Source organism: Eleginops maclovinus, chromosome 6 (assembly GCF_036324505.1).
Source record: "Eleginops maclovinus isolate JMC-PN-2008 ecotype Puerto Natales chromosome 6, JC_Emac_rtc_rv5, whole genome shotgun sequence".
In the NCBI taxonomy this organism is placed as follows: domain Eukaryota; kingdom Metazoa; phylum Chordata; class Actinopteri; order Perciformes; family Eleginopidae; genus Eleginops; species Eleginops maclovinus.
The window spans coordinates 5381910-5399539 of record NC_086354.1 but is presented as its reverse complement, the minus strand read 5'-3'; the positions used below and the strand labels follow the sequence as shown (position 1 = coordinate 5399539).

Below are 17630 nucleotides of genomic sequence, written 5' to 3'. Positions count from 1 at the left end.
CACGTACCGTTCTTCTCTTGCCACCAGATGACTTGAGTGGTAAAGAACTCTGTTGATTTACAGTTCACACAATTATACAATACAAAGATTGGTGGATTTAAATTAGAAGGTTGTGTTATGAATAAATCAAAAATATTAAAATGAATATAATACACTTTGTATATACGTGTTTTGCTTCCTTTGTAGTAATACTTATTGTTCAACATACATTTCATAGTTTCATGTCAAAAACCTTGATTCAATTTATTTAGGGGAGGATCCTCACATCCATCATACCCCAACAACTGAATACAAACTCACCTTTAAAATAAATTCAAAACATGAATGTTGACGTTGTGTCTTTTTAATTCTTAATCTTTTTACAGGCCATATCCCGTTCTAAGTACTCCGGTATGGTAGGTGGCAGTATACACCTAAAAGCAGTCCACAATACAAACTCAAAGAAGAAGAAGAAGAAGGTGGTACTCTGTATCCCAGCATCCCCCGCGGACCCTCCCTGAATATCTCACTGACAGTCAGAGGAGAGGCCTCTTTGCTTTTCGCTACACCAGACACTTGAGCACTGTGCACATATATTGTGGTACGTTCATGTCTATGTCGACCGGTATGTTTTATTAGCTGTTTTATTAGCTCTTAAAGCCAACTCAATTTAGTTTAGCGTAGCTAGGTAACCAGCTGCCAATCACAGCCCAGCTGTCTGAAGCTGCGCAGCCGAGCCCTGGTGTCCGGCTAGAAGAAGCTCAGCTGTGGGTCTTTATAGTTAGTGGTTGGAGGAGAATTGGGGCTAACTTTGCTATGCTGCTGCAGCTGAGATGCGTTAAGAATGTGTTGGATATATGCTTTCTACTTTAATTAGGTAGATACCTCTTGACAACGAATATGATTGTTTTGTTTTGTAAATTCAATTATGTTTTAATTGACTAAAGTTTGTATTTTTACACAGACTCCCCTCCTGTGCTAACTTAATTAAGTTAGCAAATCTGATAATGTTAGCTTACCGGTTGTTGACCAGCTAGTGAGCAGTAAGCAGTCACTAGCGTCCTCTATTAAAGAGCTCAGGCTGGTTAATTTAATGCCTAGTGTGTATCATCATGTCCTGTAATCGGCTTTGAGTTATTTTTGTCAGTGCACTGAGGCAATCAGCTTTACTACTAGCTTGCGAAATTAACGTTATTTTGTGTTACTGGAGGCAGCAGGTAACAGGAGCACACACTCATGACTTTTTTTTGTAGGCTTACGTCGCAGCAACTTTGCATCACTTGTTCCATGCTGCCTAACCTTAGCACATGTGCCATGAATGTAAAAAAAAATGCGCAGCTATATGTGGCTTCAAGGAAATATACAAGACAACTGTCCCCTATTTTTGTATATTTTTTTTATAAATAACAACCCACCTACCCTCCTATTATCCTATTATAAAAAATGACCATGAGAATTGGAAATCCAGTGGACATCTTTGAGGAAAGATACAAAAAAATGGTTGAGGTAAACAACACAAAACCATACTATGGATCCCCCAGTTTGATGTTGCAATCAATGTAGGTATGAGGATTAATCATGTATCCATTGTCTTTTAGCTAGATCCTATTTATGTTGATCGTTTTCTTTAACATTATTGTTTTCTATTTTTATAGTTTGCTGATTGTTATTTTATTTGTTATAGTTTTGACTGTCTTTAATTTAGTTGTGAATGCCCAGTAACAATATATTTTCCTAAAGAGGCCATATTGTGTTTTTTTCAGGGTTGCCCTTTCCTGTAGTGTGTAGGGTTTTTGTGCATGTAAATGGTCTGCAAAGGCTAAAATCCCAAAGTTCCCTCCAGAGGGAGTTTCTCTCCCATACACCACCAACACAACTCTGGTCAGTACAAGTTAACAGGTTATTTGGATTATTTTAGCTGTGTTTAAGGAAAACGTATCAGCCAGCCACTGTGGCCTGTGAAAATAATTGTTAATAAAATTCACCCTTCTGTTTCCTTCCTTCTCTAGTGTTATAATGGAGCCATCGGGAAGTAGGATATCTTCATTGAACAGCCACACCCTGAACTCAACAGGCCGCGGCTGTCAATTGGAGATCAGCGACAAGGCCAAACTGTGCCGCTTCCTGTGCTATGGCTCGGAGGGGGACGTATACACTGCCAGAGAAGAGGGGCACGTCAGCATGGAAGACGCCGGAGCACTGCTTTCCATGCTGCAGGATGGCCGAGGCGCTGAGGTGGTGGAGGAGATAAAAAGGTTCTCTCAGGACGGGCGAGCCGTCAGACTCAACCCCTCCGTTTTCGCCCTGGCTTTGTGCTCCCAGCACTCAGAGCTGAAGACCAGGCAGGCGGCCTTCAAAGCAGTGAAGGAGGTCTGTCGGGACCCTGCACACCTGTTTTCTTTCATCCAGCAAAAGAAAGAATTGCGAGAGGGTATGAAGTGTGGTATTTGGGGACGCGCCCTGAGGAAAGCAGTGTCTGACTGGTACAATGAGCGAGATGCCATGAGTCTGGCAGCAGCTGTGACCAAATGTAAACAGAGAGAGGGATGGACACACCAGGATCTGCTCAGGCTCTCGCACACTAAACCAGCTAATGAAGGTAACAGAACCACATGACGCACAACAAAGAATCCTCCACCTCCTATTGCAATATCTAGAAACAAGGCACAAGGAAAATCATTTATCTATACTATTTCTTGTTCTTTGTTTTTCTCAAATACAGTTTTTGGAGCACAACTATAAAGAACAACCACACAATGCCATTACATTAATGTGTTATTTTAGTTTTTTTCCCCCAGTATTGCAAATAGGGAAAAAAAGAAAACTAACCACTCTGGATTCACTAGTATGTGTTTGGTTGAATAACAGGACTAACAGACTTAAGAGAGAAAAATGACAAATGTATTCAATTAAAAAATACAAGAAAAAATACGAACATTCTTCGTTTTTTAGGTGATTTTTTTATTTGTTGAATATGCTGTTCAGTGTTTCAAATTGTTGTAATATTTAGTAATATTTTGCCTTTGCTACATCAAGTAGCTGTCAGGTGAGTTTTACTGCTGCATCAGCAACACAACTGCTAATTAGTAAGGAAGATGAGTGAAACACTAATAAACAACATGTGTTGGTTTAATATATAACTGTCATTATTGAACTAATATCAACAGATGATGTGAACTGTTGAAAATGCTACAAAATCATTTATGTAGAAAAGACAGGATACCCTTGAGGTCAAAATGGACAGAAAAACTCAATAGACAAAGGAAGTGTAACATAGTCCCTGTTAATATCTGTTTTAAGCCAACGTGAGCTTACCCAGCTCTTTTATTACTCCGTTGCTATTTTGTTGTAGGATCTATGTTATGTCTGACCTGACCCTGTACATTTGTAAACCTTTCCACTTAGCTTTAATGGTCCTACCTTTGGTGTTTTTCAGCAATTGCCTTGATCAGCAAATATGTAACAAAAGGATGGACAGAAGTGCAGCTCGCTTACTCCGACAAAGAGAATTCAGAAGAGGTTGTCAAAGTGTTTTCCTACCTTGAAATGGTGGAGAAGATCAAACACAGTTGTGATGAAACAGAGGTCATCAATTTAATAGAGGAACACAAAATGGAGAGGGAACAGCTGCTGACAGACCACCTGAAATCAAAACAGGTGAGTGGCTGGGGGGGGCATGTAAAAGGGTTTAGCTGTGGAGCTCCAGGCATGGGCCTACCTGCTCCTCCATCTGACTGTTTTGGGTCCTGAACTCAGAGAAGGAAGTGACAAAATGTGACGTCAGCCAGAGACAAAAATCAGAATATATTAGAATTTGGTGATAATTAAGCCACCTGACGTCCACCAATTACACCAACAAAATATAATATACAACATGTTCAATAAATGAACATGTTCAATGGCTATAAAGGTAGTTAATGTAATTTTAAGCAGCAAATACATTGTTCCAACTTTATGAGATCACTAATGTTAGCTAGCTATGTTAATGTCATCAGCGAACTAACATTAGCATTAGCAGCAGCACAGCAACAGTAACAGATGTAAAGAGATTGTCTTAATAATTACAGCTATTGTTAATGTTTGTTTGCTAACAACATTAGCATAGCTAGCTAGGGTTAGCTCAAAAGGTAAGTTATTTGCTGCTTTAAGTTACGCAACCCAACTTTTTTTGTTAAAATTATTTTAAAATGAACGTAATATAATCATGTTATAAATACACGCACAGCAGGCTATTTTATTCAGGAACAAATAAAACAATAAGCTGAAAAACATTAAACACTGGTTTAAAAAACTGTATTTATAAGGAGACACAATAAACGTGTTTGGTTCAACCTTAAAACATGTGATAACCGGAGGATTTTCCACCACGGGTCATGGGAGATGTGTCATAGCACCAGAGTTGGGTCTGAGCATGGAGCTCTGCCGTAGGACTGTTGGGTTCGTGCAATAAATTGGGATGCTCTGACTTCCAGCAATTACAAATGGTTTGAAAACACAATTTCATTGTCAGGTCAATTGTCATTTGGTAAAGATTTTTTCTACAACTGAGAAAAGGGGGTATGCATTTTTTCTGAAAGGTATGGACGGCGTTGTTGAAGGAAATGCCTCTCCAATCAGTGCTAAAGATCTTGGGTAAGATGACTTCAAACAAAGTTTTCGAGCCAGGAAGTTCCGACACACAAGCTCTATGTGACAGAATCCAGAGCGAGACCACACTGACAAAGGTAGGACCCTCAGATTTTCTTTTTCAAATTGATTATTATTATTATTGTTATGTTCTTTTTTATTTATTATTTTATTTATTATATTATTATTTATTATTATTCAAATAACAATGCCCGTTTTGGAATCGCCAGGCAAAGATCCACCCATTCCACATACTCTTGTCTTCTGAAAACTACAAAAGAGGCCAAGGCTATCAGGGTAAAACCAAATGGGAACCAGACAGCAGCATCCTTAAAGCTATGGACTCTGCCTTTTACAAGAGTTTTATGGTAGGTCCTTTTTTATTTTCACATCTTCCCACAGAAGAAGAAGCACCAAATGCATAAACTTCCTCTCAACCACTCGTACTGTTGCGATCCCCAGAATGTAGAGCCTGTGGGTAAACGCTTCGTTGTGGCAGTAGACGTGAGCACGTCACTGAGCAGCATCGTTCCGGGGACGTCCATCAGCACTGCTGTCGCCGCAGCAGCTATTTCGATGGTAAGACTATACAAGACTAAGATGGTAATTGTTGTCCAAGATGGATGCAAAGAAACTGTATGTACTGGGGCCGGTAAGTGATTGGCTGATAATGGGAATTGTATAAAATATTGGTTTAGCTGTTAAGTTATAGGCCTATAATATGAGGCCGAATTGCTTTTGTTGGCTTAACAAGTGCTGCATCTACGCTAGGGATGAGATCATCTAGGATTTTAAGGCAGATCATTGATCTGATTCTTCTCGGTAAATTATCCTTATCAGAATAATCGTTCACATAAAAATCTCTATAGCTTGAAAAAAAAAAGATACAGGAATGGTCATGTTAGAAAAAACAGACTCACAGTGTTGGCACTTGAAAAAATAAAATATATTTACCCTTTTTTATGCATTAAATCTAAGTATCCAGTATGTTTTAATACCATTTTTAAGCAAGTTTCTAATTATTTTTCGAATAAAAAAATATTTGCAATTATTTTTGTTAAGATAAACATGACATGAAGTTAGTGATAGTTAAAGTGATGCCAGTTAGATTTGGCTAGCCCAGAGATAGACATAAACCTTTAACATACAAACATGCTAAACTATAGGTTATCCCCTCTATCAGACATGAGAAGCAGCTAAATATCTGTTATCTGTATTGTTTTTTAAAATGATAATTTAGACGTACTTTATATAGTCTGTGTTTTTAACACATATTTACATATGTATTCCTGCCAAATTCCTTCAACCTTCCTCTTGATGTTTGTGTCAGGTTTTTGCGAGGACAGAGGCAGAGACACACGTGCTGGCCTACTCTGAAGGAGCTCTGGTTCCATGCTCCATCTCTGCTGATATGACTCTTGCACAAGCAACATTTGAACTGGTTAAGGTAAGACACAGCATCAAAGAACAAGACATGAATGCAGGTACTCAAAATCAGTACCAGTATTTCAGTTAGGCGGTATTTACCCAATTTACCGACTGGGAAAATCTGCTAAAGTGTGGCAAATTAAAATCCATCCAGTCACGATGTCTGTTTCCTAGTCACACAAGCTTTGCAGTTTTTATTCTGTTTCATTACATATGAGAATATTTGCATTAGCTGAGGGAAACGAATCATGTAATTGGTCCAGGCATAGATTTGCATGGTTTGTATTTGTTAATTTGCACTATGCACAAGTCTGATGATGGGACCATTTGAAATGGCCTACTTTTCAATTCAATATACATCTTCATGATGTCCTTCTTTGTATAGTCTTCATAAAATTTGTTTAGGCGTTATTATAAAAACAGATAATGGTTGACAAATGGTGGTTGTTGTGGTCTGTTTCTGACCTTTCTACCTCTCTGTGTGTTGCAGATCCCGGGGGGGAGCACAGACTGCACCCTGCCCATCAGATGGGCCACAGAGAACGGGAAAGCCGCAGATGTGTTCATCATTCTGACCAACAACCCTTTGTGGGCGTTCACTGCCAGCCCAGTGCAGTCTCTAAAGAAGCACAGACAGGTACATTTACTCATTTATGTCTGCTTGGGGGCAAGCTAGCATTCAATCAAATTATTTTCTCTTTGATACAGATTGTTTTAGAAAGCTACACAGCAGGAAAATTCATATTCATGTTTAAATCAAATCGCGGGGCCCACACTTAATCAGGCAGATGGGATGAGGTTTCTTTTCAGTTTGTCACCTGCCTGAAACACCTCCACCGGACTCCTTTGTTAATTCAGTAAGAGAAAACAAAGCCATGCTTGTTGCAAAAACAATAACTAAAAAAGCTTATTTTCTATGGAATTTGTCAACAGCAATCAGGAGCCAATTCCAAGCTGGTGATGTGTGGGCTGACCTCCATTGGACACGCCATCGCAGACACAGAGGACAGAGGTTTAGTGAGCATCTGTGGCTTCGACCTCGGAGCTTTCAGCGTGATTCGTAACCTAGCCCAGGACCTGATCTGATAAAAACAATGCAACAGTCTCTAGAGCACTAAAAGAAGGCACTAGTGTGCTCACTTAGCATGTAGATTGCCCTAAAACAGCACTAATCCAAAAGATATTGACCTGAACAATTTCAATTTATCTATTTGTATTATGCCGCTTACGAGACAATTGACAATTTGTCCAGCTGGCTGGACAACACTCTGCAAATGTTGTGTGCTTATATGCTTATGATAGGATATGCTGTTGCATAGTGTTCTCTAACGATCTAAGTGCAAACTGCGCTCTATATGTTAAAGACAACATTTGACACCTTTTTATGTGGATGTCCAATCAGTGTTGATTGTAAATGTAGTCCATTAAAACAGAGAACTCCTCAGGGCATGCTATATCAACCAAGCCCCCAGGAACTGTTCCGGACTTAGAGGAAAATATTCGTAGAGGCCAAACAGCGGGTACTACAACTTCCGTATCAGTCCGTGACGTCAACCGGGCCAGAAAGACTTTTTCCCATTTACTTAAACTGGGAAACAGACGTCTGTAAATCAGTGTATAATTTTTTTTAAACCAAATAAACTACCCAGTATGAACCCTTTTATAGCCCTTATTAAAATCATCAGGTCCTTAGAGTTGTAAAACGCGCTAAAAGCTGAATCCAGATTTATTTTCCCTCTCTATTCTTTCTAACGAGCCGAAGCTGGAGATCAGGGGCGGGGCTTAAGGGGGGAACTCTTCTTCTTCTTCTTCTTCTTCTTATATATTTGATTGGCGGTTGGCAAACAACTTTTTAGCAGCATTACCGCCATCTACCGTATTGGAGTGTGAGTCTGGGCGAAAATGCTCTAATCTAGAAAATAAATAAATGAATAAAATAAAATAAAATAAAAATAAATAAATAAAAGGAGGTATTATATCCTTTTAATCAGTCCTGTGGCTTCTAGATATTGGAAAAGGTACTTAAAGCACATCTGACTTGAGCTCTTCTGCAGAATTGTTTTCCTGCTTAACTGCACACTTTCAGAATCTAGTCCAAGGATGAGTTGCTGCCTCTCCTGGTCAAACCTAACACAATGCTCTAACACATGCTCCACGATCTCAGTAGCACCACATACACTACACTTTCCGTCTGCATGCTTTTTAAAAACAAATAGCGTACTGTTCAGACCAGAATGCCCAAACCTCATCCTTGATATAATGTCCTCCTCTTTGGTGGATCTTGCTGTTGGTCTAGCATGACCAACCACCCCTTGGATGGCAAAGTACATTCTCCCAGTAGCTGCACCACTCCACTCACTCTGCCAGATCTCCCTGGACTTTGCCTTAACAAGTGTTTTTATCTCTGACTTGCTGTGGGCTATTTCTAAGGTGACCTCAGGGATCACACATGCTTTCTTAGCGTACGTATCCGCCAACTCATTCCCTCTTATCCCAAAGTGTGCTGGTACCCATAGGAAGCTGATATCAGTGCCTGTACTTATAATTCCATTCACCACCTGTGCAATTTCTAAAACAATGTCCTGTCTGGACTCCGACATGTTACTCTCAATACTCATTAAGGCAGAAGCAGAATCTGAGGCAATTAGCACTCCACTCCTTGGTCTATTCCCCTCTATCCAGGTCAGAGCAGTGAGGATGGCAACTAGTTCTGCGGTGTATACTGCAAGATCATTGTTTATCCTTTCGTTTTTGCACACCTTAATCTCTGGTATTACAAATGCCACACCCACTTTCCCGTCAGTTGATTTTGAAGCGTCTGTAAAAAACACCAGTTTATTCTTGTACTGAGCTCTGATATGGCACTCAACCATTTCTTTGCTGAACTCCTCCTGCTTCTTCAACTCTAGAAGCATTAAATCTATTACAGGTTCCTTTAACAGCCATGGTGGTACAACTGTATATGTGATAGCTGGACACAGAGTAAGTTCCTGTAGGCCCAGAGCCTCTGCCTTTTGAGGAACCACCCACCCAAAGCTTCTACCTGGTTTATCTTTCTCCTGGCAGGTAGACTGATGTGACCTTCCCTTTGCCCTCTGAGGTTAGCCCAATAGACTAAGGCCAGCTGATCTCTCCTTATATGCAGTGGCATTTCCCCCATCTCTACCTGTATAGCATTAACAGGAGTCGACTTCATTGCTCCACAACATAGTCTTAGGGCTTTGTACTGAATAACATCCAGCTTTGCCAGGAGCGTCTTAGATGCAGATCTGTAAGCCACACATCCATAGTCAAATACAGCCCTAATAATGCTGATGTATATCGTTCTCAAGGCTGACCTGTTGGCTCCCCAGTCCACCCCTTTCAGACAGCGCATGACATTCAGTACCTTTTTACATTTCTCAATCATTTTTTGCACGTGCACAGACCAGGTTAATCTCTTATCTAACCACAGGCCTAGATATTTAAAAAAGTTTACTCTCTCTAGCTCAGCGCCTGATAACTTCAGCTTCAAACCCGTGGGAATGTTCCTTCTGGTAAAAAACAAGGTTTTAGTTTTATCAATAGATATTCTAAATCCCCATTCTAGGGCCCACGCTTGGACATGGTCTACTGCCTGCTGCATTTTACGCACAATGAAATCCACATTTCTCCCCCTTATCCACATTGCACCATCATCTGCAAACAGAGCAACATGGACAGATTCCTGCACCTCTTTAAAGACATCATTAATCATGATCAGGAACAATATCGGGCTGATAATGCTTCCTTGCGGAGTGCCGTTTTCCACTGTATATTCACTGCTGAGCTCTTCATTAATTTTGACCGTGATTCTCCTGCCTGATAGGAAATCCTTGACCCACTGAAATATTCTACCCTTGATACCCATCTGCCTGAGTTTAATTAGGAGTCCCTCTCTCCAGACCATATCATAAGCCTTCTCAATATCAAAGAATACTGTCAGTACTGTCTCCTTGTTAACTTGAGCTTTCCTAATTGAGTCTTCTAAGGCCACTACTGGGTCCATGGTGCCCCTTCTCTGCCTAAATCCACTCTGGTAGCTGTGCAACATATTTCTCTTTTCCAACCAGTAAACCAACCTGTCATTCACCATTCTTTCCATTACTTTACCCAACTGTGAGGTCAGCGCTATAGGTCTATAGTTTGATGGCATCTTTGCATCTTTCCCAGGCTTCCTAATAGGGATTATAACAGACAGCTTCCATTCAGCTGGAATAACTCCCTCCACCCACACCTTATTGATTAAACCCAAAACCACCACTTTCCCCTTATCAGTCAACTTCTCCAACATAATGTAGCAGATCTCATCCCTTCCTGGGGTGGACCTACCCACTTTCTTTAACGCCCTATTCAGTTCACTCAGTCTAAAGGGCGTATTTAGCGCATCCTCCTCCCCCATCTCTTCCTCTAACATATGCCTGTAGCGATCTATTGTGATTTCTCTTCCTCTTGCCTCAATGGGAGTAAGATTCCCTGAACTGTGTACCTGTACCAGTGATTTAGCAATGGCCTCTGCCTTATCCTTACTGCCTACAATAACTCTGTCCTCTACCATCATTATTGGATATTCCAGCTCTCTCCTAATGCCTCTCATTTTTTTAATCATTCCCCATACATTCCCTATTGGGGTAGTTCTGTCCAAAGTTTCACAAAATGCTTTCCAGTACTCTCTCTTAGATTTTTTAACTGTATACCTCACTACCGCTTGACACTGCTTGTACTTTATCAAAGTCTCAAAGTTCAAAGTTTTCTTTAAAATTCTAAAGGCTTTGTTGCGCTCCTTGATAGCCTTCCTGCACTCTTTGGACCACCAAGGCACTATCTTTCTTACCTTACCTGGCCCATTTTTAGGGATAGCACTCTCGGCTGCCCTGATTACACCATTGGTGACTGTCCTACACATGCTCTCAACACAACCCCCTGCTGTAATATTCATTAAGTTGCGCTCACTAGACTCTGAGAAGGTTTCCCAGTCTGCTTCCCTTAACTTCCATTTCCCTTTCCTCACCACCTGTTCTCGTATTACTTCTACCTCAAGCACAACTACTACTGGAAAGTGATCACTACCCACTGTGCTGTCCAGTACCTCCCAGTTGCACCTGACTGCTAAAGTTTGAGAGACTATTGTGAGGTCAATAGCAGAGCCAGTTCCCTTTGCTACGTCTATTCGTGTGTGCGAGCCATCATTTAAACATACAAGCCCCACCTCGTCCAGAAACTCTTCCACAATGCCACCATTTGCATCATTTTTATCCCCCCACAGTGTGCTGTGAGCATTGAAATCCCCACACCATATTACCTTGTCACCCAGCCCCTCCCAGATCGCCACTAATTGCTCCATCTGAATTTGCTTACATGGGTTGTAGTAGTTTACAATGCTCACACTGCCCTCTTTAGTCCATACTTCTACACATAAAACCTCCAACTCCACACTTTTCCTCAGTTCCCTGAACTGAACTCCATTTTTTACAAAGGTGACACACCCCCCACCACCACAACTCCCCACCCTGTCTCTCCTAATGCTTGTGAACCCTTTAATTACAAAGTCTAGATGACTCTTTAGCCAGGACTCCTGAACACAAATAACATCTGGCACCTTGCTTAGCTCTTGGATAAAACCTTTAAACTCTTGCCCATTCGCAATAAGACTTCTGGCGTTCCATTGCAAAACCACTAAATCGGTTTTAATACTGGCGGAGAAGGAGTTAACTCTAGGGACTCGCTCAGATACAGGGCGTGGTTTATCTTATCCTGAGTCACCTCAAGACTCAGGAACTTACTTGCAGCTTTGACTATTACCCTTATTTTCTCATTCTTGGATTTTAGCCCCTCAGTACAATTGATCACGTACGCTATGAAAAGCACAAGCTGCTCCGAACTAAGGCTCGCATCACCCTGTTTTCGCACCGCTTCAAACTTTTCACGCTGCCCTTTATCTCTGTCTACCTCTTTCACAGCATCAGCGTAGGAAAGATTTGTTGTGGCTCTGACCTGCTGCACATTCGCAGCCCTTTTCCTCACTGGACAGCCACCATAGGCGGCTGAATGATCCCCCCCACAGTTACAGCATTTCCTTACTACCCCCTCACCACACTGACCGTAATCGTGGTTACCCCCACACTTTCCGCATCTCTGCCTCCCGCTGCAGTTAGCCGCTATGTGACCATATCTTTGGCACTTAAAGCACCTCATCGGAGGAGGTATGAATTCACGCACTTTGAAGCTCATATAACCAATCATCACTTTCTCAGGAATGCGTAGTTCTTTAAACCCCAGCAACAGAGAAGTACTCTCAACCTTTTCCCCATTTCGCTTAGCCAGCAGTCTTTTAATAGTCAACACTGTTCCTCCTTTAATATTCTTTTTGATTTCCTCCAAGTTTTCACTCAGCGCCACTCCTGTAATCACTCCTCTGGCTCCACGCTCTCCAAACTTCCTCACCTCTGCTATTTCCTTTTGACACACCACCTGGGCTTTCATAACTTTATCCCTCTGAGCTGCATCTTTGCATGTAACTAGTAGGGACCCATCAAACATCACACTCGCCTGTACAATTTCTCCCCAAGACTTCTTCAAACCCGCTGTTAAGCGGACCAAGCCAACCTCCCTAATGTTGTGGCCCTCCTTGAATTTCACAATCAACTTCAAATCAGTTGCAGGATCCTGTACGATTCTCCTTCTAACGTCCCTGCTCTTTCCACATTCTTCTTCCTCATCACGGTCTTTCCTCTTATTTTCCTCTTTACTTCCCGCTACACCACCCCACTGAGTGCTAGGTCTACCTCCATTACCTCTACCTCCACTACCTACTCCACGTAAGTCTTCGCTAATCATGAATACTTCCGAGGACAGAAAGTCCTCTTCCATATCATCCTCCATGCCCTACCACTAGACTTGCCCAGACTCAGTCACAATCGGTTTATGCCAACACGCCAAAATTCCCTCGTGTCCAACCATCGAGAGCTGGCTGAAACTCGCACCAAATCACTACTTCTTTTTCTTCTTCGGGTTTTAAGGCGGTTAGCATCCAGTATAACGGTGCATTACCGCCCCTCAAGGGGGGAACTCAACTGCGCATGCTCTATGCTCTCCACAGCCAGGCATGATGGGTAATTTGTGACGTTTTGCTCTCGAGAATCTTAGACCATTTTGTCTTCATGCGGCAATGAGCAGCTCTCTCAGGACCGAATGACGTCCCGCCTCCGACTCTGTATCCAGTTCTTATTATGCATCCATGATATCAACCGACAAATCTCAGTCCTAGTGCCTACATTGTAGCAGGATGCATTGCGTGAGATACAATGCCCAGTCAAAACATAATGTGCATTCCAATTCTACATACTACCATACACTCTAGTATGACAGGAATAGATTGTGTATGTCCCACTTCATAATGTCAGATGCCATATTCCAAAAATACCAGGATGCACTACTGCTACCACTTGAATTTTGCAATTTGCAAGCCAGCAGGTTTTTTTTTGGCTATTCTAACCTGTAGCGTCTAAACCAAGAAATATAATAGAATACTTCATTTGTGGAACCAAAAAGAGAATCATACGCAGGTATGATAATAATATCCAGGCAAGAATATGGTTTTGTTCTTTTATTTGGTCATATTCCAAATACGCAAAAATGAACAAGGTTTCCCAGGTGGCCTTTCCTGTGGCCTCTGCTGCTGGTTTTTCCTGATTAAAAAAAACATATGCTCATCTGGTACAAGTTCCACCACCACCTGTGTACAATATATACACTAATCACCGGGTGCCCAACTAACTCAGTGCCTAAAACCTCCTTCACAATAAAAGCATAAAGAATTACTAAAGTAACTATGACACATAATGATTCATATAATACAGACAAAAACAGCTAGAAAATAAATATTGAACTACTAAATAACAGAAACCCTTATATAGCTCCAACATTCAGGCCCCTAATTGTGACTAGTGTGAACCCACAATTACTTAAGAATATAAAAATGGAGCTATAAATTATCTGTATCCTAAGTAAAACAAGCAAAGAAATGCTCATCTTCTTGCCAATGCATACCTAGAAATACACGGACAGTAAGAAAATGGAGAAAAGAACAAAAAATGGCCATTACTTCATTCAGAAGCAGGCCGAAGGCTCACAGAGTGAACCAATCCCAAAGATTGCAATAATGAAAATGAGCTGAATTGCATTTTTAAAGTTGTGTTTCAGCCTGATGTAAGATGCTGCCTGTATCCCTGAATGAGATCTACTGAGAAACATTATGCCTATCACTAACCAGGGTTCTGCTCATAACAGCACCATGCCACTCAACTTTAAAGTAATAGAACCAAATAAAAATGTTATTTTACATTGAAAACAATGCCATTCTCTGGTCCAATCAGCAAGATCAGTTTTGTATAGTCAAACCAAAGAAAGAAATGGCAGATGAAGGAAAAATTATAATTACTTGCAGAGATAAAAGCTATTTACACACATCCAAAATACAGTATTTAGGGAAAAGACAATACATTTAAGATACTCAACACATGGACCGTCATTCAGGATCCTGTAATATCTATCAGCTGTGATGACAATGTCTCTTGTAGAAAATCCTCTTCTGGGCCTATCCCATTCACGTTGCCATCCAGCGCCTCACCATTCAGCTCCTCACCATCCAGCTCCCCACCATTCTCCTCATCAGTCTCATGCTTAAGACTTTTGTCACACGACGATTTCTTGTGGATGGTCCTCTCTCTTTCGTGATTTATTTTTAGTTCTTTTGTGCTTCTCACAGTTCTTCTCACAGCGGCCAAAATCATAGGAAACCGATGGACTGTCCACTCCAGGTAGGGAATGAGGCCTTACCCCAAGTGAAGGAGTTCAAGTATCTCGGGGTCTTTTTCTCGTGTGAGGGAACAATGGAGCGTGAGATGGGCCGGAGAATCGGAGCAGCGGGAGCAGTACTGCAGTCGCTTTACCACACAAACTTAAAGTCAAACTGCAGCTGAGGCGCCAGTTAGCGAATCTTACACAGGACAGGGAAGCAAGTCCAGTCAAGAATCTCCTTTTGCTCTTTACTTTCATGATCCAAAGTACAATGAACACAGTTTCCTATTATGCTCGCCTTTAGCCTTTCCTATGGCTTTTTGCTAACTTGAATAACCCTGGTAAAAACCATGTGCCTACTGGTGCTCTACTCCCACCACCACCTGTCTTCAATATATACAATTACACCAGGTGCCCTAATTACCCTGTGCCCAAACATGCCTTCAAAATAAAAGCATACAAACTAGTAAAATAAATGTTTAACTATTTAATCATATAAATCTAATTATAGCTCCAACATAACCCATCATTCTTTTACTTTTGTAGGTACAGTCTGGCCATTTTGGCTTTATCTGCCACTGAGCAACTTTCGTAGGTCCAACACTGCATCCACTTCTCTTTATACAGCCGTGGTTATAAGGAAATAGCGTGACCTAATAGCTAAAGGCTGCCTTCCAAATCACACATTTTTTTTCTTCCCTTTAAGTATGTGCTACAGCTGTTGCATTCAGTATGGGTACAATCTTATTTGCAATAAATAGAACCTACCATGGTTTAAGGAGGTTCCATTTTCATTGGAAAACCTGAGAACGCCCCCTGGCTACCCAGAGAAATCCCAGCTAAAGTAGTTTGTAGTTTTGGTTGCGTACAACTACATCACTTTAAGGTTGAATGACTGCGCTGGATGCAAGAAGAGCAATGAATTCCTGCATCGGGATAACTCAGCTTCCTCAGGCAATATAGTACACACTGAGCAATGATAGATTCAATGGACTCTTTTAGGATGATCACTGATCGGACCACCACTTTAAAAGTGTTACTCTTCTCCTTCAAGTGCTTTGATGGTTATTGGTGGGACACAAACCGACTAAACAATAGATTCTACTCATTAAGAGCAAGATGTTTGCGAATTGAATTAGAGGGACAACGTAAGAGTCAGAACGTTGAAGCTTAATGAAACTGATGTTTCTAGTACGTATCTATGGTGTTGTTTTATCAGGTTTTATGATATGTTAGAGCATTTTACTATTGGAGGCTGTCCCTCCGTCTCATGTAGCATTATTATAAATAATTAACAGATAACCTGCAAAATGTCAAAGCACCAGAAGTCAAAGAACTGCAATGAATTCCGTTGACCTCTTTAGTTGTTTGATTAATTGGTCAGATCTTTTTTTTTCATTACGCTAATGTCTAGAGCTAGATTTACACAGCTTTTTCCTTTAGACTCGGTACACTTTTTAGTTAAGTTAACATTTGACTTTCTTAGATCATTTTATTTTTGATTTGATTTGTCTGCTCTTCTCGAATGTATCCTGTAATAAATAACCCTTGGTGCTTTTCAATGTGATGACACATTTTTGGGGGATTATTTGGGAATGTTTCCTTTGTAAAACACTAATGGCAATGTTTTGGATTAGAAATTAATTTACTATAGTTGGAGGAAGTGACAATTTCACATATTTGACATATGTTTACCCTGTTTAAATCTGCTAGCACAGTAGTATTTCTGTATATTTATGTCAGAATGTTACTGTTGTGTGTATGTAACTGCTACCTTCCCAGAGTGAAACAAATTGAATGTACTTTTGTTAAGCATATAACTCAAGAACAGCTTAAACATTGTTATATCAATCTTGTAGCACCTGCTAAATATCCTTTATGCAGGGTAAAGCACTGCCTATTTGATGTTTGACCTAACAAACCTCTTTTTGTTGGCAGCATTCACTAAACTTGTCAATTGGCACTCAAACAATCTGTAATTCACTTTTGATAAAGACAAATACATTCCTGATCATGTTACAGTGAAGGATTTTCTCCACATATGCTGTCATTTCCAATGATTTTTAAAACAGTGTTCAATGTTTGGCCAAAGGTCAAAATGCTACAAAGCTAACAACATGTGTATTATATGGGTGTTTGAAGTTACAAGTCTGACACAATAGATAGTTTGAGTTATGTTTGTCCACAAGTGTTGCACCACCACGATTAGCTTCATTCCTATCATGTCTGGTGCATTCATGTGAGTACTCGACTGTTGGCGACAATGTAATCCCATAATAAACACTTTGCTGCTACTCAATTATTATTTTGTCTGGCTTTCTATGTTACTAATAACTGTCTTTGCCTTTATTGGCATTATAATTAACTTAAAGTCCCAAAAGTAAAAGTACATGGTAAGCGCAATGGCCCATTCAAGAATAACAAAGAATTACGGGAAAATTATAATTGATACATTAATGTGTTCATCATAGCTGGTGAACATGGAGTTCATTTTAATTACCTCGTATACTTCTACTAGATATCTTTAATAAGCTTTTATTATATGTCAATTTTCTTTTATTAGTTGATTTATATTATTGTGTTAATAATGTTAATCTGTAAAAAAAAAAAAAAAACTAAATCTCTGACACATTTTCTATATTACTTTTATATATATAGTACTATATTGGCTTTCAAAATGTACTGGAGTATAGTAAAAAGTAGCATAAAAATAGTACCCCAAAATTGTATTTTTACAATATTGACTAAATGTAGCCTGTGTACAGTGTACATACTATAGA

General features: G+C 40.3%; 1 protein-coding gene across 4 annotated transcripts; it reads left to right on the top strand.

Annotated features, from left to right (window-relative positions):
* The first annotated feature begins 464 nt into the window (after positions 1-464).
* Positions 465-9051, top strand: ro60 (Ro60, Y RNA binding protein). 4 transcript variants are annotated; one of them, XM_063886257.1, is made up of 10 exons: positions 465-580; positions 1743-1860; positions 1989-2578; positions 3416-3636; positions 4557-4703; positions 4836-4973; positions 5068-5184; positions 5936-6052; positions 6524-6670; positions 6967-9051. In XM_063886257.1, exons 3-10 carry the CDS (start codon positions 1996-1998, stop codon positions 7117-7119), a joined length of 1623 nt encoding a protein of 540 aa, XP_063742327.1. In that variant the 5' UTR covers positions 465-580; positions 1743-1860; positions 1989-1995; the 3' UTR covers positions 7120-9051. The 4 variants fall into 4 exon arrangements, with proteins under 4 accessions (XP_063742327.1, XP_063742331.1, XP_063742330.1 ...); XM_063886260.1 differs by lacking the exon at positions 465-580 and adding an exon at positions 589-856; XM_063886258.1 differs by lacking the exon at positions 465-580 and adding an exon at positions 918-1538.
* Positions 9052-17630: the final 8579 nt, after the last annotated feature.

What these genes read in the sequence shown, in the direction of transcription:
- ro60 (XM_063886257.1), top strand. Translation starts at nt 1,996, where the DNA reads ATGGAGCCATCGGGAAGTAGGATATCTTCATTGAACAGCCACACCCTG. An exon ending in CCGCAGCAGCTATTTCGATG is followed by an intron (nt 5,185 to 5,935) that starts GTAAGACTATAC and finishes TGTTTGTGTCAG; the next exon opens with GTTTTTGCGAGGACAGAGGC. An exon ending in CAACATTTGAACTGGTTAAG is followed by an intron (nt 6,053 to 6,523) that starts GTAAGACACAGC and finishes TGTGTGTTGCAG; the next exon opens with ATCCCGGGGGGGAGCACAGA.